Source organism: Pseudophryne corroboree, chromosome 3 (genome assembly GCF_028390025.1).
Source record: "Pseudophryne corroboree isolate aPseCor3 chromosome 3, aPseCor3.hap2, whole genome shotgun sequence".
Taxonomy (NCBI): Eukaryota; Metazoa; Chordata; class Amphibia; order Anura; family Myobatrachidae; genus Pseudophryne; species Pseudophryne corroboree.
The window spans coordinates 603441728-603467451 of NC_086446.1; the positions used below are offsets into that span (position 1 = coordinate 603441728).

At 41.8% G+C, this 25724-nt stretch overlaps 1 protein-coding gene across 1 annotated transcript in view; it reads left to right on the plus strand.

The window, feature by feature from the left end:
- The window catches only part of LOC135057350 (uncharacterized), a 108259-nt gene extending 83367 nt beyond the window's left edge, over window positions 1–24892 (plus strand). The window contains exons 6-16 of the mRNA XM_063963239.1: window positions 1381–1559; window positions 1927–2074; window positions 4000–4070; window positions 9156–9174; window positions 12143–12216; window positions 15621–15740; window positions 15900–16076; window positions 16709–16809; window positions 18353–18503; window positions 23789–23952; window positions 24614–24892. Coding sequence (XP_063819309.1) covers window positions 1381–1559; window positions 1927–2074; window positions 4000–4070; window positions 9156–9174; window positions 12143–12216; window positions 15621–15740; window positions 15900–16076; window positions 16709–16809; window positions 18353–18503; window positions 23789–23952; window positions 24614–24830 — 1421 coding nt within the window. The 3' untranslated portion in view covers window positions 24831–24892. The remainder of the gene's footprint in view (window positions 1–1380; window positions 1560–1926; window positions 2075–3999; window positions 4071–9155; window positions 9175–12142; window positions 12217–15620; window positions 15741–15899; window positions 16077–16708; window positions 16810–18352; window positions 18504–23788; window positions 23953–24613) is intronic.
- The last annotated feature ends 832 nt before the right edge of the window (window positions 24893–25724 follow it).

The following is a 25724-nucleotide window of genomic DNA, read 5'->3' on the forward strand; positions in this document are numbered from 1 at the left end:
CTTCCCATCTGTCTGGTGATTGGGACCATGCAGTCCCAGTAATGTCATTGGGACAGAGCTCTCAAATAGGGACTCTCTCACTAAAATTGGAACAGTTGGAAGGTATGATTATATAGTACATCTTTAAGTGTTAAGTGAACATATTTCAGGATAAATCAGTTTGCAGAGGAATCATGCTTTTTTCAGCACTACGCATATTCAGTTTCATCTCCACTTGCAGCTGAAAGGTCATAACTGGGTGTTAATGGGCAGTGCTGGAGCAGGGTGAATTACAGCATCCCCCTGAGCCAGCCCCACCCCGGACATGTGACATCATGGCATCTTTAGGAAGCTCCAGGTGGCACTACACACTGCAGGGTGCATTCTCAGAGCGTCCTTTGGATGCTCCAAGTGGTTCTGCAACAGCTCTACTGCTGCAGGATGCAGTTCCAGGCACCCTTCAAGCCAAATGCAGGTGCCATGGTGCTGTGATAATGCCTTGCATCCTTGGTGGTGGTAATGAGACTTTTCATATAGACAAAGTTTTGGGAGAGTGCATTAATGCGATTACAGGCTATGCAGAACTGTGCATATGGGTGTGCAATTACGCCTGTTTTGAAGACATTTTGCACAGAGTTAGCGGACCAGCATGCACCTTACAGAATAGACACTATAAACACTATAATTCATTTCTCACAAATATTAGCCTGCAGAAACACACCAACATAATACAAATATTGTGACTTGTAATTTGTAGATTGAAAGTGATAATTATTGGATTTTGTTTTTCAGGAACTGTCATTATATAAGTAACATCATGAAGCAATGTACTATTAATATCAATGGCCCTCATTCCGAGTTGTTCGCTCGATAGCTGCTTTTAGCAGCTGTGCAAACGCTAAGCCGCCACCCTGTGGGAGTGTATCTTAGCTTAGCAGAAGTGCGAACGAAAGGATCGCAGCGCTGCTACAAAAAAAGATTGTGCAGTTTCTGAGTAGCTCGAGACCTACCCCTAGCTTGCGATCACTTCAGACTATTTACTTCCTGTTTTGACATCACGAACACGTCCTGCGTTCGCTCAGCCACGCCTACGTTTCCCCAGCCACTCCTGCGTTTTTATCTGACACGCCTGCGTTTTTACGCACACTCCCCGAAAACGTCCAGTTACCACCCAGAAACACCCACTTCATGTCAATCACTCTGCGGCCAGCAGTGCGACTGAAAAGCATCACTAGAGCATGTGTAAAATTGCATCGGCTTTTGTGAAAGTATGTCGCGCGTGCGCATTGAGCGCGTGACGATTTTTAGCCTGATTGCTGCGCACGAAAGCAGCTAGCGATCAACTCGGAATGAGGGCCAATATCCAAATGACTAACATAACTTATTTCTCTTCTACATAAGGTGACAATAAAGAGGATGTTGCAGCTTACTTTAGCGCTCCTGAGACTCTTGCCAACAAAAACTTTTCCAAGTATTCGGATGCATGGATGCTAGCTGCAACCTTTTATTCAGTACTGTTGTATGGCAGATGCCCATTCCAAGAGCTGGCTCATCTCAATGTGTTTGATTTTGTAAATGAGGTACAGTTTTGAAGTCAAAATTTTAATTCATATATACATTCAAAATGTTAAAATAGTAATGTTGAAAGGTGGAAAGGTTCCGTACAGTAAAAGAGCACTGACATTAGAAGCTTTAGGTTGATGATCTCAGGCAGACGCAACCAATAGCGAGCACCTATAGATATTTTACAGTGATTCCCAGATAATTTTCCTCCAAAGATCAGATCTGCAAATCTGATATACAGTATGGGCCCCATTAGTCATCATCTAATACTGAGAGATTGAGATCAGCTTGCTTCTAGATGTACAATAATTCTCAGCAACAGGAGGGTGCATTATGCCAATGCTTTGTCTAATAAAGTATGTATTTGCACTATTATTGTGACAGATAAAAGCAAACCACACTGCCTGCAGTCCAAGCCCGTTCCCACCTGACCTATGGAAAATCTTAGAGACTAATTTGGATTTTGAAGTGGAAAAACGCATGCTGACGGAAATAGTGCTAAATCAATTTGAGACATACAAGAATAATTTGGGTGCGTGAATTATATTTTATTAATGATTGCTTGAAGATTATAAAACACTTTAGAATACAGTTATGTTGCAGTATATGTAACATATAAAGGGGAAGTGTGCCTTTAGAGAATTCTATTACCCACACAGACTGTCTGTTTTGGCTCTTCTTGAATTTAGACAACAGATTGATAAACTCAGACCTGTTTCTACACGGCAGATTTGTTGGATCTAAAGGTAATGAAAAGAAACAAATCTTCCTGGACAACAGAACTCTCTGAAGGTGGATTTCCCAGTTACAAATGAAACCAGGAAAATGAATATGCATTTTTACTTACTAGTTCAAAGAGCCAAAATAGAGAACTTGGCAGAAATACTGCATACAAGCTACTGGGGTGGTCTTCAGTATGCCGGCCAGGGCCGGACTGGGACTAAAAATAGGCCCGGGCATTTTTGAAGCACACAGGCCCACCTCTGTGACTCCTCCCCTTACTATTCCTGACTCCTCCCACTTATTAGTCTATGCTCTTACAAATATAATTAATATTCTAACAACATACAAGCGTACATCATTCTCTATTAAAATACACACAACCAGTGGTTGAAGTGGAAATTTTTAAGTGGGGGTATGGAAATGTGAACTTTGTAATTAAGCGCGCGCGCTCCGGAAAAGGGGGCATGGCCACTCAAAAGGGGGCGTGGCCTTCAGTGTAGTTTACCACACCATACACCCCTTATACGCATTATGCACCACAATAGTAGGACCCCTTATACTATCTAGTACTGGTGCCTCTTTCACATTATAACACACAGTATGAGCCAAAATTCACATTATAGCACCCGGTATGAGCAGAAATTTACATTATAGCACACAGTATGAGCCGAAATTTACATTATATGCCCCCAATAGTGCAGTGCCAGATCCACAATTGCCCCCACAGTGCCAGGTATACAAATGCCCCCACAGTGCCAGGTATACAAATACCCCCACAGTGCCAGGTATACAAATGCCCCCACAGTGCCAGGTATACAAATACCCCCACAGTGCCAGGTATACAAATGCCCCCACAGTGCCAGGTAAACAATTGCCCCCACAGTGCCAGGTATACAAATGCCCCACAGTGCCAGGTATACAATTGCCCCCACAGCAGCCAGTGCTGCAGCTGCTTACCGCTGCTGCACTGCTGCTGCTGCTGCTGCTTCTCCTCCGGGCTCAGGCTGTGAGGGACGGGTGAGTCAGGAGAGGAGAGCGCCCGCCAGCGTGGCTGTGTCTGGCGCAGCGGCGTATAGCGGACTTCGTTCAAACCAGCCGCCGGTTTGTGAGCCAATCAGAGCTCGCGGATCGGCGGCTTCTGATTGGCTGCCGGTCCGCGAGCTCTGATTGGCTCACAAACCGGCGGCTGGTTTGAAGTCCGCTATACGCCGCCGCGCCATACAGCCGCGCTGGCGGGCGCTCTCCTCTCCTGACAGCTGAGACACGCTGCCGCCGGACTGAGCGGCAGCGTGTATCAGTGAGCGCTGGACCGGCCCACGTGGCCATCGGCCCTTCTGGCATTTGCCAGAAGTGCCAGATGGCCAGTCCGGCCCTGATGCCGGCTGTCGGGATCCCGGCGCACAGTATACCGGCGCCGGAATCCCGACAGCCGGCATACCGACACTTATTCTCCCTCGTGGGGGTCCACGGCCCCCCTGGAGGGAGAATAAAATAGTGTGGCGCGCGTAGCAAATCCCTGACAAAAGCTAAAGTCCCAGGCCCAGATGGTGATACAAATGACATTGTCACTGTATAGGGAATTTCTCATTGAAAGCACAGCACAAACAACATCCACACCTACCCACTTAGCACAAATTAACATTCTCAGGGTTTAACTTACAGTAAATGTTATAAAATACATTATAGAGATATTACACAAAGATTAATATGTTGTCTAACTTTTTGTGCTTTTAGGAACAAGAGGGAATGCATTGTATACAGTGAGAACGATGTGCCGTTACATAAATCCGGGCGATATACTGAGGGTACAGCATTCATTTATTTTGATTTAACATATTGTGCAATTTCTGCATAATAGAGCCAGTTTGTATAAGGGGTGTAGTACTGGTGACCTACGGTCTCCTGACCGCCGGTCACCTTACCGACGCCGGGATCCCGGCAGCATACCGACGCCGGGATCCCGGCGGGGAGGGGCGAGTGCAGCAAGCCCCTTGCGGGCTCGCTGCGCTCGCCACGCTGCGGGCTCGGTGGTGACCTGCGGTCGCCACGGGTTCTATTCCCACTCTATGGGTGTCGTGGACACCCACGAGTGGAAATAGTCCCTGTTGGTCGGCATGCCGACCATCGGGATAGTGAGCCGTCGGGCTCACGGAGGAGGTCATGTGACTGTCGGTCAGCTGACCGGCGGTCACATGGATACCACCCTGTATAAGAAAGCATAAGAATTTCAAGATGATGATGACTGCATTGGTATAAATATGAAAACATATGAAAACACATATAAGTACTTAATTACCATTGATTAAAGACATATGAGGTTAAAGTAGGCAGTAGTTTAGGAGAAAATGTCAATTATTTAGGAGGCTGGTCAGAACCGATAGCGGACAAGTATAAAAATCTAAGTTGCAATGCTTTATAATTGCAGCTTCATAAATGTCCCTTGGAAGTTCTGTTTACTAAGTGGTGCTTTTTAAAGCCGCTGCGTCTTCGTTGGTTTCAGCAGTTGGATTTAAAGGGACAATAATATTGAATACAAAATATGTCTGTTTTTGTAATTAATATTTTTCCCTTTAAATCCAGGTATGGGGGTGTTGAAAATTGCTGATTAGTAAATTTCCCTCTTAGACTCCGTTATACTCTAGCATAGTACTATTATTAATGTTATTTTTAAATAAAGATAAATTTAATATATAATTTTAATATTGTGGTCATTTGCTAAATAATGCTATGTAATGTTTCAGGTAATGGCCCTCATTCCGAGTTCGCTCGCAAGGCGATTTAAGCAGTATTGCACACGCTAAGCCGCCGCCTACTGGGAGTGAATCTTAGCTTCTTAAAATTGCGAACGAAAGATTCACAATATTGCGATTACACATCTCGTAGCAGTTTCAGAGTAGCTTCAGACTTACTCGGCATCTGCGATCAGTTCAGTGCTTATCGTTCCTGGTTTGACGTCACAAACACACCAAGCGTTCACCCAGACACTCCTCCGTTTCTCCAGCCACTCCCGCGTTTTTTCCGGAAACGGTAGCGTTTTTTCCCACACGCCCATAAAACGGCCTGTTTCCGCCCAGTAACACCCATTTTCTGTCAATCACACTACGATCGCCTGAGCGAAGAAAAAGCCGTGAGTAAAAATCCAAACTTCATAGCAAATTTACTTGGCGCAGTCGCGGTGCGGACATTGCGCATGCGCACTAAGCGGAAAAACGCTGTGAAGCGAAGAAATTTTCCGAGCGAACGACTCGGAATGACCTCCAATATTTGTAAATATTTAATTTCCATATTCTTTATTAATTAACTACTTCTAATATACATGATACAATGCATGGACAGAAACAAGAACTCATGAACCATCAAAGCACGTTCTGTACCCCAAACCAAAATATGGGCTGTGCCTCTGAAAGTTTTTCTCAATTCCTCTCCTGTCCAGTTAGCTACAGTATCATAGTAATATAGTAACATAGTTAATGAAGTTGAAAAGAGGCAAAATGCTCATTGGGTTCAACCTGTATTCTGTATTAAGCTGTGCACATTATAATGCACCAGCTGAAGTAGTGGTTTTGTACCAATTGACAACTATATTTCGTACCACTCCCAGATATTTCTTGTCAATATATTAAATGCTATAGCCTTGGATACTTTTTTTCAGCTAGAAAATGTTTAAATGCATTTACAGAGTCTGCCATTATTACCTTCTCAGGCAGGGAGTTCTAAATCCTTATTGCTCTTACGGTGAAGAACCCTTTCCTACATTTTGTACGGAATTATCTCTCCTCTAGCCTCAGTGAGTGCCACCGTGTCCTAGAGTTCTATTAATAAACAAATCCCCTGCTAACTCTTTGTAATGACCCAATTGAAAATATTAATAATGTCTCCTCTTAGTCGCCTCTTTTCTAGTGTATACATATTTAACCTAGTAAGCCTTTCCCCGTACTTCAGTGTCTCTAACCATTTAATTAGTTTAGTAGCTCGCCTTTGAACTCTTTCGAGTTCCCCGATATCTTTTTTATAATATGGTGCCCAAAATTGAACACAATATTGCAGATGCAGACGTAGCAATGATTTGTACAGCGGCAGGATTACATCCTTATCCCTTGTCTCAATACTCCGTTTTATGCACATAAGGACTTTACTTGCCTTCTTTGCTGCATTTTGACACGGAGGAGGTCATTCCGACCCGTTCGCATGCTGCTGGTTGTTGCAGCGGTGCAAACGGATCGTGTCTGCACCTGTGTGGTGGCCGCAATGCGCACACGCGTCATTGCCCAGCGACGGCCGTAACCGGGCAACGACCAGAAGAATAAAGAAAGCGATCACTGGCGTGATCGCAAGAAGATTGACAGCAGGAAGGCGTGCCGGAGCTGCAACTCACCGTTTTCTGGGAGTGGTGAGGCCAACGCAGGCGTGTCCAGGCATTTCGAGGGTGGATGTCTGATGTCAATTCCGGGGCCTGCATCGCTGGATCGATCGCACAGGGTAGTTAACTGTTACCCTGGTCTAGTTCTGCACAAAACTTTTTTTGCATAGCAGGGCTGCACAAGCGTTCGCAGCCTTGCTATGCAAAAAAGCCCTCCCCCATAGGTGGCATCGAGTTTATCGCACGGGCAGCAAAAAGTTGCTATGTGCAATCAACTCGGAATGACCCCCTGTGTACTGTTATTAAGCCTATTATCTATGAGCACCCCCAACTCTTTTTCCACTACTGTTACCCCTATATTTTCCCAATTAAGTGTGTAGGGTACAAATTTGTTTTTAATCCTAAAATGCATAAGTTTGCATTTTTCAATATTGAACCTCATTCCCCATTTAGACGCCAAGGTTTCAAGTTTAAATAAGTCATTCTGTAGAGACTCCACATCGATTTCTGAATTAATTACCTTACATAGTTTAATATCATCTGCAAAGATTGACACTGTGCTTCCCAGGCCTATTCCTAGATCATTAATAAATATATTGAACAGTAGCAGGCCAAGTACGGACCCTTGTGGTATTCCGCTGACTACTGGTGCACAGCTGGAGAACATCCCATTGACCACTACTCATTGTACCCTGTTATCTAGCCAGTTACCCATCCATGTACAAATAGTACTGTATTTCCAAGGCCAAGTTCCCTTAATTTGATGATCAGTCTCCTGTGAGGCACTGTGTCGAAGGCTTTTGCAAAATCTAAATAGACAACATCCACTGCTTTTCCCTGGTCAAGATTATCGCTCACTTCCTCGTAGAAGCTAATTAAGTTAGTTTGGCATGATCTGTCCCAAACAAACCCATGCTGACTCTTGCTAATAATCTTACTATTCCACAGATAATCCTCTATGCTATCCCTCAAAATTCCTTCCAATATGTTACCCACTATAGAGGTTAAACTAACTGGCCTATAGTTCCCGGCATCATTTTTAGATCCCTTTTTAAATAATGGCACTGTCTCAGCTATACACCAATCCCTCTGTACCCCATACCTGATCTAATTGAACTATTAAAAATCAAGTATAAGGGTCTTGCTGGCTGTGCCCTAAACTCCATAATAACCCTTGGGTGAAAACCATCTGGGCCTGGTAATTTATTAATCTTTATGTTGCTTAGGGGTACATTTACTAAGCAGTGATAAGAGTGGAAAAGGGAGCCAGTGGAGAAGTTGCCCATAGCAACCAATCGGCACTGAAGGAACTTCTATAATTTGCATACTATAAAGTGATACAGAGCTGCTGATTGGTTGATGGGGAAATTTCTAAACTAGCTCACTTTTCCACTCTTATCACTGCTTAGTAAATGTCCCCCTTAGTCTCTCCAGGACTACTTCCTCACTTAAACAACCATCTAGCCAAGAATCATTACCTTCACTGTCTTTATGCACTACTATCACCGTCTGATCCTCCCTGGTGAATACTGATGAAAAGAAATTGTTCAGTACTGTATATCCGTTTTTATTTTGCCATCGTTTATCAAGACTCCCAGTTCATCTTTTAATGGGCCTACGTTCTCCTTTTTTAACCTTTTACTGTTTATGTATTTATAAAACTTTTTAGGATTGGCTTAACTCTCTATAACGATTTGTTTTTCGTTTACAATTTTAGATGCTCTTATTGCTTTTTTTTTTATCTTTTATTGCATTCCTTGTAATACTGGAATGACTCCTCCCCTCCAATAGATTTAAATGTTTTGAAAGCACGCCTCTTTTTAGCCATTTCTTTTTTGACCTCCTTATTAAGCCACTTATCCCTTTTTCAGGGGTCAGTTCAGTATGGTTAGCAAATTCTGCTAATCAGCAGAATTTGCTAACCAATAGCATGCATGCTGACTGGCGCCACACCCCCCTGCTTCAAGCAGAAATTGCAAAGAGCACGCAATTTATGCTTGTTAGCAGCAATTTAGGATGACTCCTTCCGGCGCAGCTTGGCTGCGGCCGCAGGAGCCCTGGCACCATTTTTGCTGTAACAGCGACTGCGTGTGACATCACGCAGCTGCTTTGGCCGCACCCCTGACATGCCCCTGTTCGCGCGTACCAGCCTACCGTTTGGGCTGGCACGCCCCCCCGCAATGCTCCGTTTCCACCCAGAAAATGGAGCGTTGCTGCCCCCCTCCCGCCCCGCGACCGCCTCTGCCTGATTGACAGGCCGAGGCGATCGTATTTTCTGCGTCCCCCCACAGAAAATGCGGGCGCATGCGCAGTAGGACCTGCTGCGCATACGCCCACGGCCCCTCAGCAAAAATTCCATACGAATTGCTACTTGCGATTCATACTGAATTTGCCCCTTAATGTACATTTTTTTAAATCTAATTTTTAAAGTACTAATACAAAGGCAATAACACAGAATGTCCTTACAGTTTAAATAGAAGACTGTATTTTTATCCGTTATTTACTGTATTTACTATTTTATCATTTACAGGGGCATGTGGATGCTAATGGTATGTACTTTTGTTTTGCCTTTAATCAGTAAAGTTATTTTTGACAAATTATTTGTACAGTATTAGTTAATGTAGGATACCCATGGTTTGAAGTGCTTGATAGTTCATAGGATTTTTGCTGGAACTGTATTCGCAACAAGCAAATTTGGATGTAGAGATAATCAATCAATATTATTGTACTATTTATGGACTTTCTATTTTAAATTGTTGTGTTGTGAAGGCTGAACCTGTGTACAATTGGTATAAAATACAATTTTGGAGGAGTGAACAGCCTTATGTCCACACTTGCCTACTCTCCCATAATCGTTGTGCAGTCTCTCAGCCGGCCGCCGGTCCGTCAGCTAGTCAAAGCTCGGGGTCTGGCAGTCAACTAGGAGCCACCACTGTCGGTCCGCGAGCTCCGATTGGCTGACGGACCGGCGGCTGATTTGAAATTGCGGCCATCTACCGGCCGCCGTTAGGAGTCAGCGCCCAATGTGGCCGCTCCTACGAAACGTGCCTGGAGTTGGCTCTGGGATCGAGGATAAGTCCCCGATCCCATGTGTTATCGCGGCTCCAACAGCCGTTTATCGCAGATTATGCTTCGGGTACCTATGCGATAAGTGCCGGCATCGGGGAGGGTAGTCTGCCGCATCGGGGCTAATAGGATAGCCCCAGGCGAAACAATTACCTGCAGTCAACCACCATGAGTAATTGGATACCACCTAAAAACTCAGCATCAGCCGCCCTCTATATAAAACAGACCCCTGGAGCACTGCTTCCCTTTACTACTAGGATCTTCTGTTTACACAGGGAGCAGAGAAAATTGATAAATGGCAGAAAAAATGTAAAGGACATATTGGCTGTTTAACCTGAGTGTTGATTACTTTAACTACAGTTAAACTACAGCAGAGAGCTGATCACTGTGTGTTTATTGCTAAAAAGATATATTTGGTAACTACAGCAGAGAGCTGATCACTGTGTGTTTATTGCTAAAAAGATATATTTGGTAACTACAGCAGAGAGCTGATCACTGTGTGTTTATTGCTAAAAAGATATATTTGGTAACTACAGCAGAGAGCTGATCACTGTGTGTTTATTGCTAAAAAGATATATTTGGTAACTACAGCAGAGAGCTGATCACTGTGTGTTTATTGCTAAAAAGATATATTTGGTAACTACAGCAGAGAGCTGATCACTGTGTGTTTATTGCTAAAAAGATATATTTGGTAAATTGTTAAGTGGATTAATATCTGTAGTCAGCAAAAACTTTGTGATTGACTGGGGCTTAGATTTCACATTTGGTAGTTGATTATCACCTTTTGGTGGAGGGTTGCTGTGTGGGGGAGGGGGTTTTAATCACAAAGAGCATGTGTTTGTAGACTTACTTAACCAGTATAGTATAGGACGCCAGGCCTATTAGGATGCTGCAGTGGCTAGTGTATGAAGTGGCTAGTTATTAAGTGGCAGCTAATATCAATAGCAGTGTTATACCTGTGTTAAACCGAAGGAAAACAGAAGTCAAACAAACTTACAAATTAACAGAAGGACTGCATTACAACCTAAAAACTCTGGAACTTTATGTGGCCTCTCCTCGCCTCAAACATGAGAACACCAAGACCAGGCTTACCACCTCTCTGGCTGAGAACATCAAGTCTGCCCCTGGGCCTAACCATCAAGATGAACAGGGAACTGTGGGGGCAGAGCACCAGGACCAGGATCAGCAGGGACATCCCCATTGCGTCTGAGTATGCCCCCCTCATTCTCCTACCCACCCGAACTAAGATCTGATCAAAATGTTATCCCACTCCTACTTCTGCCACTAGTTACCTGCTATTATGTTTTTTTTTCTTTCCATTGCTCGCTTCACCCCACCATGTGTTTTTCCTGTAATGTTTACCTCCACTGATTGCACACTTTGCCATTGTGCCCTACATGCAGGGTACATCATACTACTACATAAGCATCAGTTTTCCCATATATGAACTTGGCCCTTGTATGGCTCACCTCCCACAGTGTAACCTTCAAAGTGCGCCCAACATGGCTGCCCCATATGGTACACTTGTGGATGGGATGAAAAATACATGGACCTTGTGGTTTTGTTGGAACCCTACTCTAAACTGTAGGACTCTGAAATCACCCCCATTTTGTGTCATCTCTTCTAGGGGTGGACTATTCCACCCTGGGTAATCCTACGCTTAGCGCCCAAGACGGCTGCTGCACTTGGTACCTATAAGGGTGGAATACACAACCCTTGGAAGTTATTACCCAAAATGCCTGCACCAATCCTGCGTTATGCTTTCTGTGGGCTTAAGGTTTTCTTTTATGTCTGTGTTGCTTGTCTATTGTTGTATTACTCAAATCCTCTGTATTATGTGCATTGTTTTTGATGTCTGTAAAGCGCCTTGAGTCCTGTTGGAGAAAGAGCGCTATATAAATAAAAATTATTATTATTATTATTATTACTTTAATTTGTGTACATAATAGGAGGTGGTGATGTGAATGTTGGCAGCTATAGTTACTACAATAGAATTATGATTGTATCATATTTATTTATTAACAGTTTCTTATATAGCGCAGCAAATTCTGTTGCGCTTTACAGCGCTTCATATACAGCACTTCATCCTTACCCCATAGACAGTTAATCCCTGAATTAGGGAGATTAATTTACCGCAAGCCGATAATTGAAGCAGCGTGGCTATTGAAGGGCAGTTAACAGGGATTTTTTTCAGGCTCAAAAATTAATCCCAAATAAATTGCCTGTTTCTGGGTACCGTGGTCATGTCAACCCATATGCTCAGGAATTTACCCCAGATTCTATGGGTTAACGCCTGTTAACACATTAATTTACCAGGCAAGAGAAAGGGGCTCTAATTAAATAGCCCCAGGCATTAAAGTCCGGGGTTACCACCCTTTCCACACATGGTAAATTACCGCACCTAATTGAATTCCCCCTTAGTACTTTTAAATGTGTTTTTCTTTTCCACAGGAAACTTTATTCTGAAAACTAATGAAGAACCATTTGAAGAAACTTACGCTGATATTTCACAATTGGGAGAAAAGGTATTTTGTACATTTTCCTCTATAAATTTTTATTCTCAAAACACCAGCATCCTTTACTGCTTAAACATCATGTCATGTTGTCATGCAACCAAACAACAATAAAGTGGAAATACAAGATAGATATATACTTTGTATCTTTTATGCTGCAATTACATACATTTAAAGTGTTGTTGATGGTTCACCTAAGAGGTAATAATTGTAGAAATGTAAGAAATCAGACTATGTGGCTGATTCTGAGTCAGGAGTTTAGCAAAAAAAAGCAAGTGACACTGGGGCAGATGTATTAACCTGGAGAAGGCATAAGGGAATGATAAACCAGTGATAAGTGCAAGGTGATAAATGCACCAGCCAATCAGCTCTAATATGTAAATTAACAGTCAGGAGCTGATTGGCTGGTGTGTTTATCACCTTGCACTTATCACTGCTCTATCACTTCCTTATGCCGTCTCCAGGCTTAATACATCTGCCCCTTTGCTTCTTGGTAGAATCATGCTGCACTGCAGGTGGGGCAGATGTAGCATGTACAGAGAGATTTAGATGCAAGAGGGGTGCGTCCTAACTGAAAGCTAAGTTGCAGTGTAAAAATAAAGCTGTCCAGCATTTTTGGGCTGCATGCAAAAGCAGCCAGTATTTACCCTGCATGCAAAATAACATGTGTATTTATACCCTCTCCTTCCAACATGGGCCCTCATTCCGAGTTGTTCGCTCGCTAGCTGCTTTTAGCAGCATTGCACACGCTAAGCCGCCGCCTACTGGGAGTGAATCTTAGCTTAGCAAAATTGCGAATGAAAGATTCTCAAAATTGCGAATAGAAATTTCTTAGCAGTTTCTGAGTAGTTCGGGACTTACTCTGCCACTGCGATCAGTTCAGTCAGTTTGACGTCGCAAACACACCCAGCGTTCGCCCAGACACTCCTCCGTTTCTCCAGCCACTCCCGCGTTTTTCCCAGAAACTGTAGTGTTTTTTCACACACTCCCATAAAACGGCCAGTTTTCGCCCAGAAACACCCACTTCCTGTCAATCACACTACGATCATCAGAAAGAAGAAAAAAACTCATAATGCCGTGAGTAAAATACCAAACTTCTTAGCAAATTTACTTGGCGCCGTCGCAGTGCGAACATTGTGCATGCGCAATTAGCGGAAAATCGCTGCGATGCGAAGAAAATTACTGAGCGAACAACTCGGAATGACCACCATGGTTTGTTCCAGGTGCAAAGTAACTTGTGTTTTAGGTTTGCTCCCAACTCAGAATCAGCCACTTAAAGGCCATGATTCAGAGGTGGACACAGGAACAGCCGCAGTACTCCCAAACAGGCTCATATGAGGGACCACGTCTGCGTTTCTGAATGGCCACCTCCCAGTTACTGCCCAGGAACACCCAGCACTTCTCCAAGATACTGCTGGCGACGTGCGTCTCAATCACAACATCCCCTGTGCATGTACACACAGTGAAATGCATGCACCGTAGGAGAGTTTAAGAATATACCGGCACGCGCAGTAGCAAAAAAAATCCCTCAGCTACATGGACACCGGCAATGCAGCGTTGTGTGCGATCAGGTCCTATGTCTGCTAAAAATGCCAGAAAAGGAACAAGTTGTCACATCAAAATCAATGTTATGTCTCGTGCATGGTTTGCCTAAGGATGATGACTAATATTTAAATTACATTTTCATAAAACCATGTATACCTAAAACTTGTAACAAAATGAAATCATTAACCCATTTCTGTCCAGGTGGGTAGTTTTCTACCCAGCACTTCAATATTTTTAGCATTATATCGAGAGAAAAAAAATTCCACCAGATTTTTCTTATTTGGGTTAATATTAGCCATCCTGCAAAAAATCTCAAAAAATGGGTAGAAAACTACCCACCTGGGCCAAAATGGGTTAAGGACTATTCAGACATCTGGGAAGCATCAAATTTAAGTACAGCAGTTTATGGGAAAGGGGAAAGGGCAAGGCTCACAAAGTATTACAGGAAGCACAAAGAGGGGAAATACATATTCTTACCACACAAATGTAAAGCAGCAACAGTTTAGAGAGTGATATTGTTAGGAAGAAGTCAGCACAATGCCAGAGTAAAGATAAAATGTCACACACCCTCATCACCCCCCCCCCCTCTCTCCCCACGCCCATCAACACTGGAGACTAAAGTGGGGCAAAACTGTGTTTCATAAGATGTATTAGTAAGTGGAACTAGTTCCACCTCCATCACACCCCTGCACATTTTTCCTCACTGCCTTCCAATCAAATTGACACCTCCTGTCAGAGGAATTACACAGATGATGTGGGCGGCATGATCAATATACATTTAGGCGATCATTACTGGAACTGCCTTTTTTTGTGCCATGTTAACAAGGGGTGTTTCTTTTAGTTCCACAACAGTATTGGTCACACCCCCGCAGCATTGGTCTCACCCCCTGAGGTGATACACAATAGGCCCTTCATAAATGTAAGTTCCACACTCATGTGGATCTTAATCTTATTTCTACGATTTTCGCACCTCTATTTGGGAAATATTTAGTAAACCAAGGCCTGTCAGAGATGTCCCTCATAAGCCTTCTCCTCTGGCGAGTACGTTTTGGCACCCTGGTGTCAGCATATTGCTGATGTGACATTTACTTTTTTTTCTCCTGTCAAGATCCTTGCATGCAGCGCATTTGTGAGCTGATCGTACCTGCTTGCAAATGTGCATAAAAACTAATTAGCCAATTTCAGACTGTCATGTGTAAGTTAGGGAAGTGTACAATAAGTCATAAAGAAAGTACCTCACTTATGCGAAGTCCAGGTCATTTTGTAAGGTGCTCATAACTCCATCCAGATATGACATTATTGGAACTGCAGGAATATGACAACCAAAATGAAAAAGCAGGGAAATCTGTGATTCCTCTGCACTTTTTCAAGTTTGTTAGATAGGGAGAAACAAAAAAATCTTTGTTTCTCAAGCTAAAATTGCGGAGAAAATCATTAGTGTGCTTATAATAAAACCACTGGTTGGTGTTCATAGCCCTTACTTGGAGTATTGTTGAGCAGCTAATTTTCTGGAAACCACCAGAGTTCTTGATCTAATGATTACGACTAAACAATGTTGTATGACCAATTTGAAAAACACTGACACTACCATTCTCTCAACATCCCTATTTGTGGGTGTCTGGGAAGGCAGAGAGGGTAATATGACGCAATTATTCTAATTGCACCTTCTGGCTTGACACCATCCCTAAACACCCCACACACACACACACACACACACACACACACACACACACACACACACACACACACACACACACACACACACACACACACACACACACACACACCCCCATTGCAAGTCCTGCATTGAAACTAAAAGAGAAAAATTATTTATACATTTACATGACTGGATGATGTTTTACAATGGACAGATCATAGACTCTGTATCAGTGAGAATGAGTCTGAATACAAGAAGAAAACTTTTGAAATTAAGCCATGAAAACATCCTGAAAATAGAAGAAATAAGAACGGATTCCTACAAAACTACATTGGTAAGTTACTGTAAAAGTCATTTAGTAGTTTTAAAATATCTGTTGTATGATACTGTTCATTAAGTTTTTTGAGCCATACGTTGCTTAAGTTAACTACTGTATTTAAAATAGCAGGTTTTTTTCCATTAATCATGTATTACTGTCCTTTATATTATACAGATATCAAACAAGTCTGATGGACACATTTATACTTTGAGTGAGATTGCTCAAGACATAGAAAATGACCAATTCTTTTCCTACATGGAACAGATCACCTGTGCTTTGCAATATCTACATGACCACAACATTCTGCACTGTGACATGAGATGTAGTTCCATGTATGTCAATCCAGAAAAGGTAACCGGAATTTGTCATTTTATCACACTGATCCAAAGTAATAGTGATAGTCCTTGGCCATGATGTCATGTATTTCAGTTATGATTTCAAATTGATTGTTCAAACTGTCTGAAAGTATTGTGTAATACTGAAACTTGCTCAAAACAGAAGAGAATTACAAACACACTGGTAAATTTATAAAAGCTTGGAGAGAGATAAAGTAGAAAGAGATCAAGTACTAACTAATCCGTTCCTAAATGTAATTTTACAGGCTGTGTTTGAAAGATGGCAGCTAGGAGCTGATTGGTTGGTACTTTATCTCTCTCCACACAATGGTACATATGCCCTTTTATCTCTCTCCACTTTTTCTCTACTGAGTTTTGATAAATTTCCACATAACACTATAAATGCCAATCTCTGAGTTTGAAAGTTACTAGATGGGAACAGTTTGATGGAAACATTCATTTTTAGAAATGGTAGCTTCAGAATGTGTGGGTGAAACCAAGGAGATGGCACCTCCCTATTAACAGTATTCCCACACCACCCGCTTCACCTTCACATTCTTCATATTTGTTGGATATACTGTATGTTGACATTGTAAGAATAAAAAGAAAAAGTAAAGATATGTCCTATGTTTTTTGTGTATATTTCAGGGCACAGTGAAACTTGGACATTTTGGAAGAGCGGTTTCCTTGGAAGGTAGACAGACCTTCCCCTATGTTTTCAAAATGATGCCCAATGATGCAGAGAGATGGTACAGTATTCATTTATACTACTAAGTGTGTATTGTTAGTGGGCATGCTTGAAATGGACTAAAATGTTTTTCTTAGTACATTTCTGTTTATTAGAGATCCAATGCTTCACCAATGATGGGTGAGAAGGTTGTAATAAGTTTTACTTTAATCTTTCTTAAGCACAGGGACGGAACAGAGTTTAAATCAGTCCTGCCCATTTCTGAGATTGGCCCACTGGTTAGCTCCACCTCCATTCAGTCCTGCCCGCTTCCCTACGTGGTACACTGTCCACAATAGAAATTCCCAGCTATGGTTTTATGCCATTTATGCACAGTACAGGTTGAACCATTGATGATGATTCCATGGACAGCCCTATGCCACTGACAGCACTCACAGGGGAGGAGCTGAGCCAGGAGGCCACGGCCCATTGGGAAGGGAGATTGGTCCCTTGGGAGTAGGTAGGCCACCAGGTAGCATATGGATGTCTGAGCCAGCCATTATAAGCCAGAATTGGCCCCAATAAGGGAATAGGGAAGAATTTAAATGATATACTAAAGAAATAAATTGTTCCAAGCACTCCTCTAGCCATCAGCCCAGTTAAAGTTCTACTGACATACCCTATAGCTCCACACCTACGTAGAGAGCCTGATTTGGGAGTCACATGAAAAGTGGCCACATCTGTGATTCTTTTTTTACTGTGCATGCACATAAGGGATGGATGTACATTTCTGCAAATTTGTGGGCTATTCAGGGTAGCACAGGCGTCAGTCAGATGTCCACTTGCGGCTAAATGGGTGTAAATGGGCGTCCGCATTCATGATAAGCTTGATGTGAGGGTGTCCTGGGTCTAGAGATAGAATTGCATGCTACAGTATTCAGAGGTGTGCATATACAGAGATGCAGACAGGGGTGGTTTAAGAGAGGAGGGGGGCCGTGTGCAGACCCCATCTGGGCCCCTTCCTCTCTCTCTTACTGTCAGTGAAGTCTTTGTCACAGTGCTACTAGTATACTCTAGAGCTGTGCTAGTCTACTATTCAAGCTCACGGCAATTCCTCTGTACTGCACCGATGAAAACACTGGAAAAATGGCCACCACAGTGCTTTTACATGTCTGTCGCAGCAGACACCGGACTCCGGAGAGGTGAATACTGAAAAAATAGGTGCAGTGTTTGTGCGATGTGGGCACCCTTATATTCAGATGACTGCAGATGGATCTATGTATCTTTTGCACCCAGGTTAGGACTGGTGCAGATGCGCGCTGATAATTCTGATGGCTTCTCACACAAAAGCACAGATATAAGGACGGTGCGGTCACATAGATGTGGCTGCCTACGAATTCATGCGGAAATCTGTGTCTGTTTTCTGGCGCACAATGCAACCGCAGTTGCCCCCATTTGTGTGCTATATCAGGCCTTACTAGACAAGCAGCGCTTAAGTTGTACAGCTACTTTTACATTTCATTGCCTCTACTTAAATGCCATTGCAATATATCATCAGTTTAAAACATCGATGTTTACCTGTTTACAAAATGAAACGTTAAATCCTCAGTGTGTTTTATGCACAGGTCGGCACCAGAAGTGAGAGCTAATGGGATGTACTCAAAAGCATCTGACGTTTTCAACTTGGCAGCAGTATTTTGGGAATGGATAATCACACAGGAAAAGGCAGTTTACCAAAATGATCCACTGAGGCCGTTTCGAGGCTGCAGTCATATGGTAATACCCAATATATCAGTCTATTTTATGATGTCATTTTAAATGCATCAGTAAAAGAGGACACCACTGAACATGTTTTAAATCAGCCATAGTCAGCACAGATTATGTCTATGGAATCCATTTAATTAATAGTGAACTAATGAATAATAACTTTGTTATTGAATGCAAATGAAATACATTATTTTTATTAATAGGACATTTAGTAGTTAGTTTAATAGTAGCAAGCAGTGGCTTTTCAGACAAAGGATCATGAAAGCCTACCTACTGTAAATGTTATAGGAACCTAAAGCCACCAATTAGAAGTTTTGACACATAGACAGCCTTACCTGTTGCATTTTTTTGTACTCCGGTAATCTAGATCTAGTCCAAGGCTCTCAAATACTGATTCCTTCTGTTCAATGTACAAGTAAAGGAAATTTCTTCTTTGGTTTCAATTTTAATCTTAATTTTATTGTTACCTATGTCACTATATTATTGTATTCTGTATTTACCCTGTATTATTTATAGTGTTCTGATATCCCACTACTATAAGTTGTACAGAGAGCCTACAGTACTGTACGTATATTACTTATTTCATTTATATTTTTAATATATTTTAGTTGAACTTCTGTTTCAATTCTGTCCTAACTTATGATGCACTTTTATTATACATTATGTTAAACAGAACATACTTTTAGACTAATTATCTGCTCCAGGGGCCTCTGGGGCTGGCCCATGCATGATGAAGCCCAATTTGGGCTATTGGTTTAACTGAGATGGTAGTGACAGGCCAAATGGGTCACATTACAAGATGAATACAACTCTGCATGCTGTACAATGAGGTTTTACAATGTGTCTGCAGCATACAGTGCATATCTCCCAGCTGTTCAGTTTTTTGAGGACTAGCCACGTTACCCTGATCAAGCTAATTCACAGGGGATGGGTTGGGAGGTGTTGCAGTGCTGCACTCTTTATCTTTGGCGTAACATACAGTTGATTTGTTTCCAGCTCTACATCAGCCCAAGTGCATACACCCAGGCCAGGAGCGTACATCTAGCTACCAGAACACATCCCCTCCCCCTTCCCCTCTCACACATACACTCCTAAAGATGCCACTCTGTGTGTTGGATGGAGGAAAGCTTCTAGAAATCTCACAGATAATGCCTGGATTTGAAATAAAGAAAAAAAAAATCTTAATACATTCTCTGCACTCAATAACTTTTTTTTTTTTTTTTTTGTATTGGAACCTGCCTATGGGCCTAATTCAGACCTGATCACTTCTCTGCATTTTTGCAGAGGTCTGTGATCAGATAGTTGCCGCCTGTAAAGAATGAAAACCGTGCAAGTGTGCGAATGCATGCATACGCCGTGCGAAATCTTTGCCAGGTAGCGGACATCTGCAAATCCATTCCCAACTCACTCACCATTGAATGGTTTTTCCATACTGTGCAGTCTGTGCATAGCCCAGGACTTACTCCTACAGTGTGACAGAATCAGGCTGTTCGGGCCGGAGCTGACGTCACACACCCTCCCTGATAACGCTTGGGCACGCCTGTGTTTTTCCTGACACTCCCAGAAAACTGGCAGTTACCACCCCCAAATGTCCGCTTCCTGTCAATCACCTTGCGTATGCCTAGCGATCGTCATTTTAGCACCATTCTGTCACTGTTTTGGCTCACGCCTGCACATTACGGTGCATACACATGCGCAGTCATTCGATAATCGGCAGCTGTTCGATTTCGTACAACAGCGATCAGGTCTGAATTAGGCCCTTTTTTATGAACATATAGTAAATATACCTCTTTGGGATATATTTACTAAGCGTTGATTCTTGCCATGGGATTTAAGAGGGCAAAAATAGTGAATGCAAAACACTCCCAGTTCTCCATTTGAATTGATTGCCTTTTTTAATCCTGGGGCCACAACCAACAACAAGCTGTTGCTTAGTAAATATGGGGTCTATTTACTAAGCCTTGGATGCAGATAAAGTGGACGCAGATAAAGTACCAACCGACCAGCTCCTGTCATTTTTCAAACACAGCCTGTGACATGGCAATTAGGATCTGATTGGCTGGTACTTTATCTCTATCCAAAGCTTGCTCTGTTCTGAAATCCTGCATTTGTCCCTGACACTGTATTGCCAGTGTACAGTAGAAATAGAATATTGTTCAGCCCCATTCCTTAGTCCACCAAGATTACATTTACTTGTATCACAACACTTTGCAGTGTTGGAGTGTCAGAATTACAGATTGTTCAACGTACAAGTCTAGCATACAAACAGAACAAGCACATATAAGATGGACAAATGTGACAGATAGTGAAGAGGGTCCTGCTTTAGAGAACTTGCTGTCTAGTGGGAGTAGGCAATGATGAGACAACATGAACTATTGAGATTGTATATGGTAGAACACAGAGGGTGTATCAGGTGGGGGTAGCATTGGCTATAGTGAAGAGATGGGTTTTGAGTGAGTTTCAAATCCGTTTTGTGTAGAGGCTGGTTATGCAGGGAATGGAATTCCATAAGTGGGGGGGCAACACAGGAGAAGTCTGATTTTAGGTTACAAAAAGTGTTTCTATTACATAGCTGTTACTATTTTTATTAAGTAATGTGTAGTAATTTAAAAACATTGTGGTTGTGAAGCTGAGTTGAATGCATTTGCATTCAAAATGCACACAAGAAATGTAGAGCAATAATACAGTATCATGTTGTGACTGTATGCTATAATTTGATGATCATGACTAGCATTTAGCGTAGAACGTAAAACATAAATAAGAACGCCCCTCCATGCCCCAGCTTTTGGGGGTTGGGGGAGAAGTGTTAAATTAAATATATAAATATTTTTGTGCGGATCAACTGGCAGCTATCAAATGCTGAAGATTACAGAACTACAAGTGCAGGCAGACTATTATACTGTATGCCACAGCGTGCTGGTACTTGCAAAAATATCAAGTGTAAACATGTCCGGAATCCACAGATATTTTTTGTTCAGGGCTTTAATCTATTGACAAGGGAAAAATGACTGATTGGACAGAAAGTGAGAAAGTTGCTTTGATTGGTTAGTATCAGACCCCACTTGGGACCTAGTTTTGTAGATCCACAAAAACGAAAACTTTACACACCACATCACACCCTTTATCCTATGTTACACTAGCTAGGTATGTCCCCCAGACAGTTTCTCACCAACTCCACATTATTGTATTGAAGCTCCCTCTAGCTATATCAATGTGGCTACTCACATCGCAGATTCGTAATCAAAATAAAGCCTGTATTTGGATAACAGTATAGGCATTATCATATTGTTTAATATGTAGCAGTCATGCACTAGAAAGGGTTTCAATAAATTTTGAGACAAATTGTATGCAAACCAGTGCTGAAAGTAGGGTGGTACGGAGTACCATTAAGAAATATGGTGGTGGTACTCAGTACCACCAGCCCACCACTGGGGCATAATTTATAAAGGGCATTTTTATGTGTGGGACATAAAATGGTGTCATTGGCATAACTGTGTGTGGCATAATATGTAATAGGCATTACGGTGTGTGGTATAATATGTAAGGCATTACAATGTGTGGCATAATGTGTAATGGGCATTATGGTGTTTGGCATAATGTGTAAGGGACATTACGGTGTGTGGCATAATGTGGTGATGCCCCTATTGTCATGTAGCCACTCCCTTAGTTTTGTGTGACCATGTCCCCTCATGACACATGACCACGCCCATTTTTACTATCCGTACCATGAAGAAAAAATTTCTACTTGCACCACTGCTGCAAACTCACTACTGCAGCATGGAGTTCTGACCAGGAAGACAAGGCCCTGTAGCCGCTGCATCTTATGCTGCCACTTTAACTACTGTAGGTCAATGTACGTACTGTTGAATCAACTTTGCTAGCCAGTGCTCTTTTCAGCCTGGAACCTTAAAACCTCTGGCTCTGAAGATGCCATCCAAGGCAATTATTAAATTTCTTCTTTTAAAGAAATAACATTAACTGTACAGGGCTGAATTCATTTAGCCCCGTTAAATTAACGGTGGTGAAAAAGTGTGGTAGCCCTGGGCTTTATTGCCTGAGGCTATTCAATTCCAGACCCTTTTATCACCTGAGCCCCTTTTTAACGCCCGATAAATTAACTTGTTAATGGACGTTAATACAAAGAATCTGTGAAAAATTCACGGATACATGTGTTAACAGGGTTGCGACACGTGTTAACCCGCTAGTTATTGGGGATTTTTTTTTTTGTGTCTATTCTGATGTGCAAAGAAAAACCCTGATAAGTGCAGTGCTGTGGGCTGATTTCAGTGTTTACTGAATAGCCGGTCACCAGTTGGGAGGAAGTGAAGAATTATGTTTCATCTTGTCCATTGTGTGCCCAGAACAAGAATACTTATCACACTCCTACTGGTCCTCTCTACTTACAGTGCCTGTCAAGGCCTTACAAGCCTTACAGTACATGTATTTCTATGTTGTTACTGCTTTTCCATCTTCTAAATATTTTCCATACATTTGGATGGCAACAGAAACTGATTTTGTCTTCAGCTTTTATCCCCTAGGTCATTTCTTATACAGTCCCGTAGTAGACCACAAAGGATATGAATGTAGCCCCTTTATTAGCAAATATACAGTATTAACAGTTTCATTTATAGAGATATTCAATTAGTCGTGTGAATTTTTTTTATATGCAAATACATTAATGGTTATGTTTGTAGAGAAATTAATTTAGACTAATCAGTTTTTATGTACTCATTTATTTGTATGGTGATACTACATCAGGGGTGGGCAATAAGTGGCTATGTACAGTATAAGGTGACAGAGAGACATTAATTGCTTTAAATGATTATATCAATTCTATTTTTCCTGATTATGATTTACCATTCATTTTGACAGTAGGGCAATTCAATTTTGGGATACATAAAATGTTTTGCACAATTATGAATTTTTATTTGTTAATCCTGTGTTGGCTTGTGCATAGCATGGAGTATATTGTGAGATACCAAGAAATCTTTGACCCTCACTTGGAACAAATACAGTATTTGGAACATTTTAAAGCATCTTCAGTTTACCACTCCAAATGCCTTGATAATCCTTTTAGTCAATTTCATATTACTCATCATCATCATCCTATTTACCCTCAGATGTATAAAATGCAATTAAATTAGCTGCAATGGGAAAAAAATATTCTAATCTCACTTAAAGAGTATAAATTAAATATGTTATGCAAATTTGTGATTTTACAAATTAAGTTATTGTGGAATGTATATGTCTATAACCATTTACATAAAACAATATGTGCTTTTATAATTTTCTAGGAAGAATATGCTAATTGCACCAATCTAAAAACATGGGACGAGGACATTAATAAGCTACTGAGGTTTATGCAGAAGTGCTGGACCCCCAATCCCACAAAGAGACCTACACCGAATGTGATCATAGATATCATTAAACAAATACGGACAGAAGATGAACAGTACTGGTAACTTGATTTTAATTTAAGCCTTTCTGTATTCACTTCAGTTTCTCTTTACTTTTCTCATTCATAGTGCAGGTACTGCTAATGTAAAACTCCCATTTGATTGAGCTTCTACTAAAAATCATAACTGTTATACATACCCCTTTTATACTGTAATCCCAGGTCACTGAACACAAATTTCAAGTCATGTTCACGCTGTAGGCTGGACCTGAGATATTGCCGGGGGCTTCTCCTCTGCCGTCACTTGGAGATGACATAATCGTAGCACTACAGAGCTGGCTGTCCATAGGGTTTGAACGGGAACCAGGTTACCCGTTCACACTCCCCTGAAACCCGCGTCCTTCCTGACCAACTCGGGTAGCTACCCAGGTTGGATTCCCAGGTCGCTGGACCAGGGTTAACCCCTTTAGATGAGCCGCCAGGTCGACCCGGCAATAACCCGAGTTATTGTGGTGGTGTAAAAGGAGTATTAGAGAATAAATGGATGCAGCGACTGTGGCAATTGCACCTTTGGGTTGTACTGTAGGTGTATATAGCCACATACGTTTTACCTAAAGCTTCATCTGAGCTGTCAGTCATCCTCCTATCTAAGGTAGAATTATATGTAATGTTAAACTGTGTGTGTGTAACAACACAAAAATGACACTGTTGTATATTTGTTTAGGTTGGTATCTGGAGATACAGTATCTGATGACTCAGAAAGTGGTGGAGAAGATGATGTCTATGAAAGAATCATTGAAAATTCCTCTCCAGATTTTTCTGTCTGTTATGCATGGGGGAAAGTAGTTAAGGAACTTGTGGTTTGTCAAGGAATTCAAAATGATCCCACCTCACGTATTGATGTCATAGACATGTCTACTTCTGAGAAAGTTGACGTTTAATTGAAGAACAAAACAAGAAATAGTACAAGCAATCTTCTATAGATGATCTCAAATAAACATATATTGGCATTTTTTTCCTTGCTTTTATTTTGAGTCCAGTGTCTGTTTTCAAACTCTATAGTAGTAGTATTTCAAATGTTACACGTTTGGAATTTTTAATTCAAGTCAACCAGGATGAGTCTATTCACATTGTTTATTATTGACAGTTCCCCCTTGAAAAATGCATGTATAGTATATGCAGGAAAAAGAAAATGCAGGTGCACACTCTAAGCACTAAGAATACTGACAGGGAAAACAATTATGACAAACTTTACAACATGGAGTATAAATGAGGTACTTAGCACATGTTTGGCCAAATAAGAGTGCCCATCCACCTTGTCAAGGTGAACCCTGTCAGATGGATTCCTGACATCCCTAATACTCAGTGACGTGCAGTCACGGGAGGTAGAGCCTCACCTGTCATACTCCAGTATACACCAAAGTTTTGACTATAAAAATAATTAGAATAATACAAAGAAGATATACATAACTTATAATATCATCTTTGTATATCTATCTATCTATATTGTAACACTGTGGGGGAACAGGGTGCCTTTTCCTGGGGTAGATGGCAGCAAGCAGCAGCTGAGAAATCATACCAGTCCAGTTTCTGGTGCAACTGGCCACAACTAGTTTTATTAAACAGAAAATAAAACAAACATCCAAAGAAAATACCTTGCCTGTCCAACACTAACTAAACAGAAGATGTTCCTAACTGTCTCTAAACAAAAACACAGAGTTTTCCAGTCAATACTGTATGGCTCACTTGTATAAAGAAGCGTGTTTCTCTCTCAGAGATTCTGCAGTCTTCCCAGGCATTCTGCACACACTAATCAGGCTAGCAGCCCTATAAGT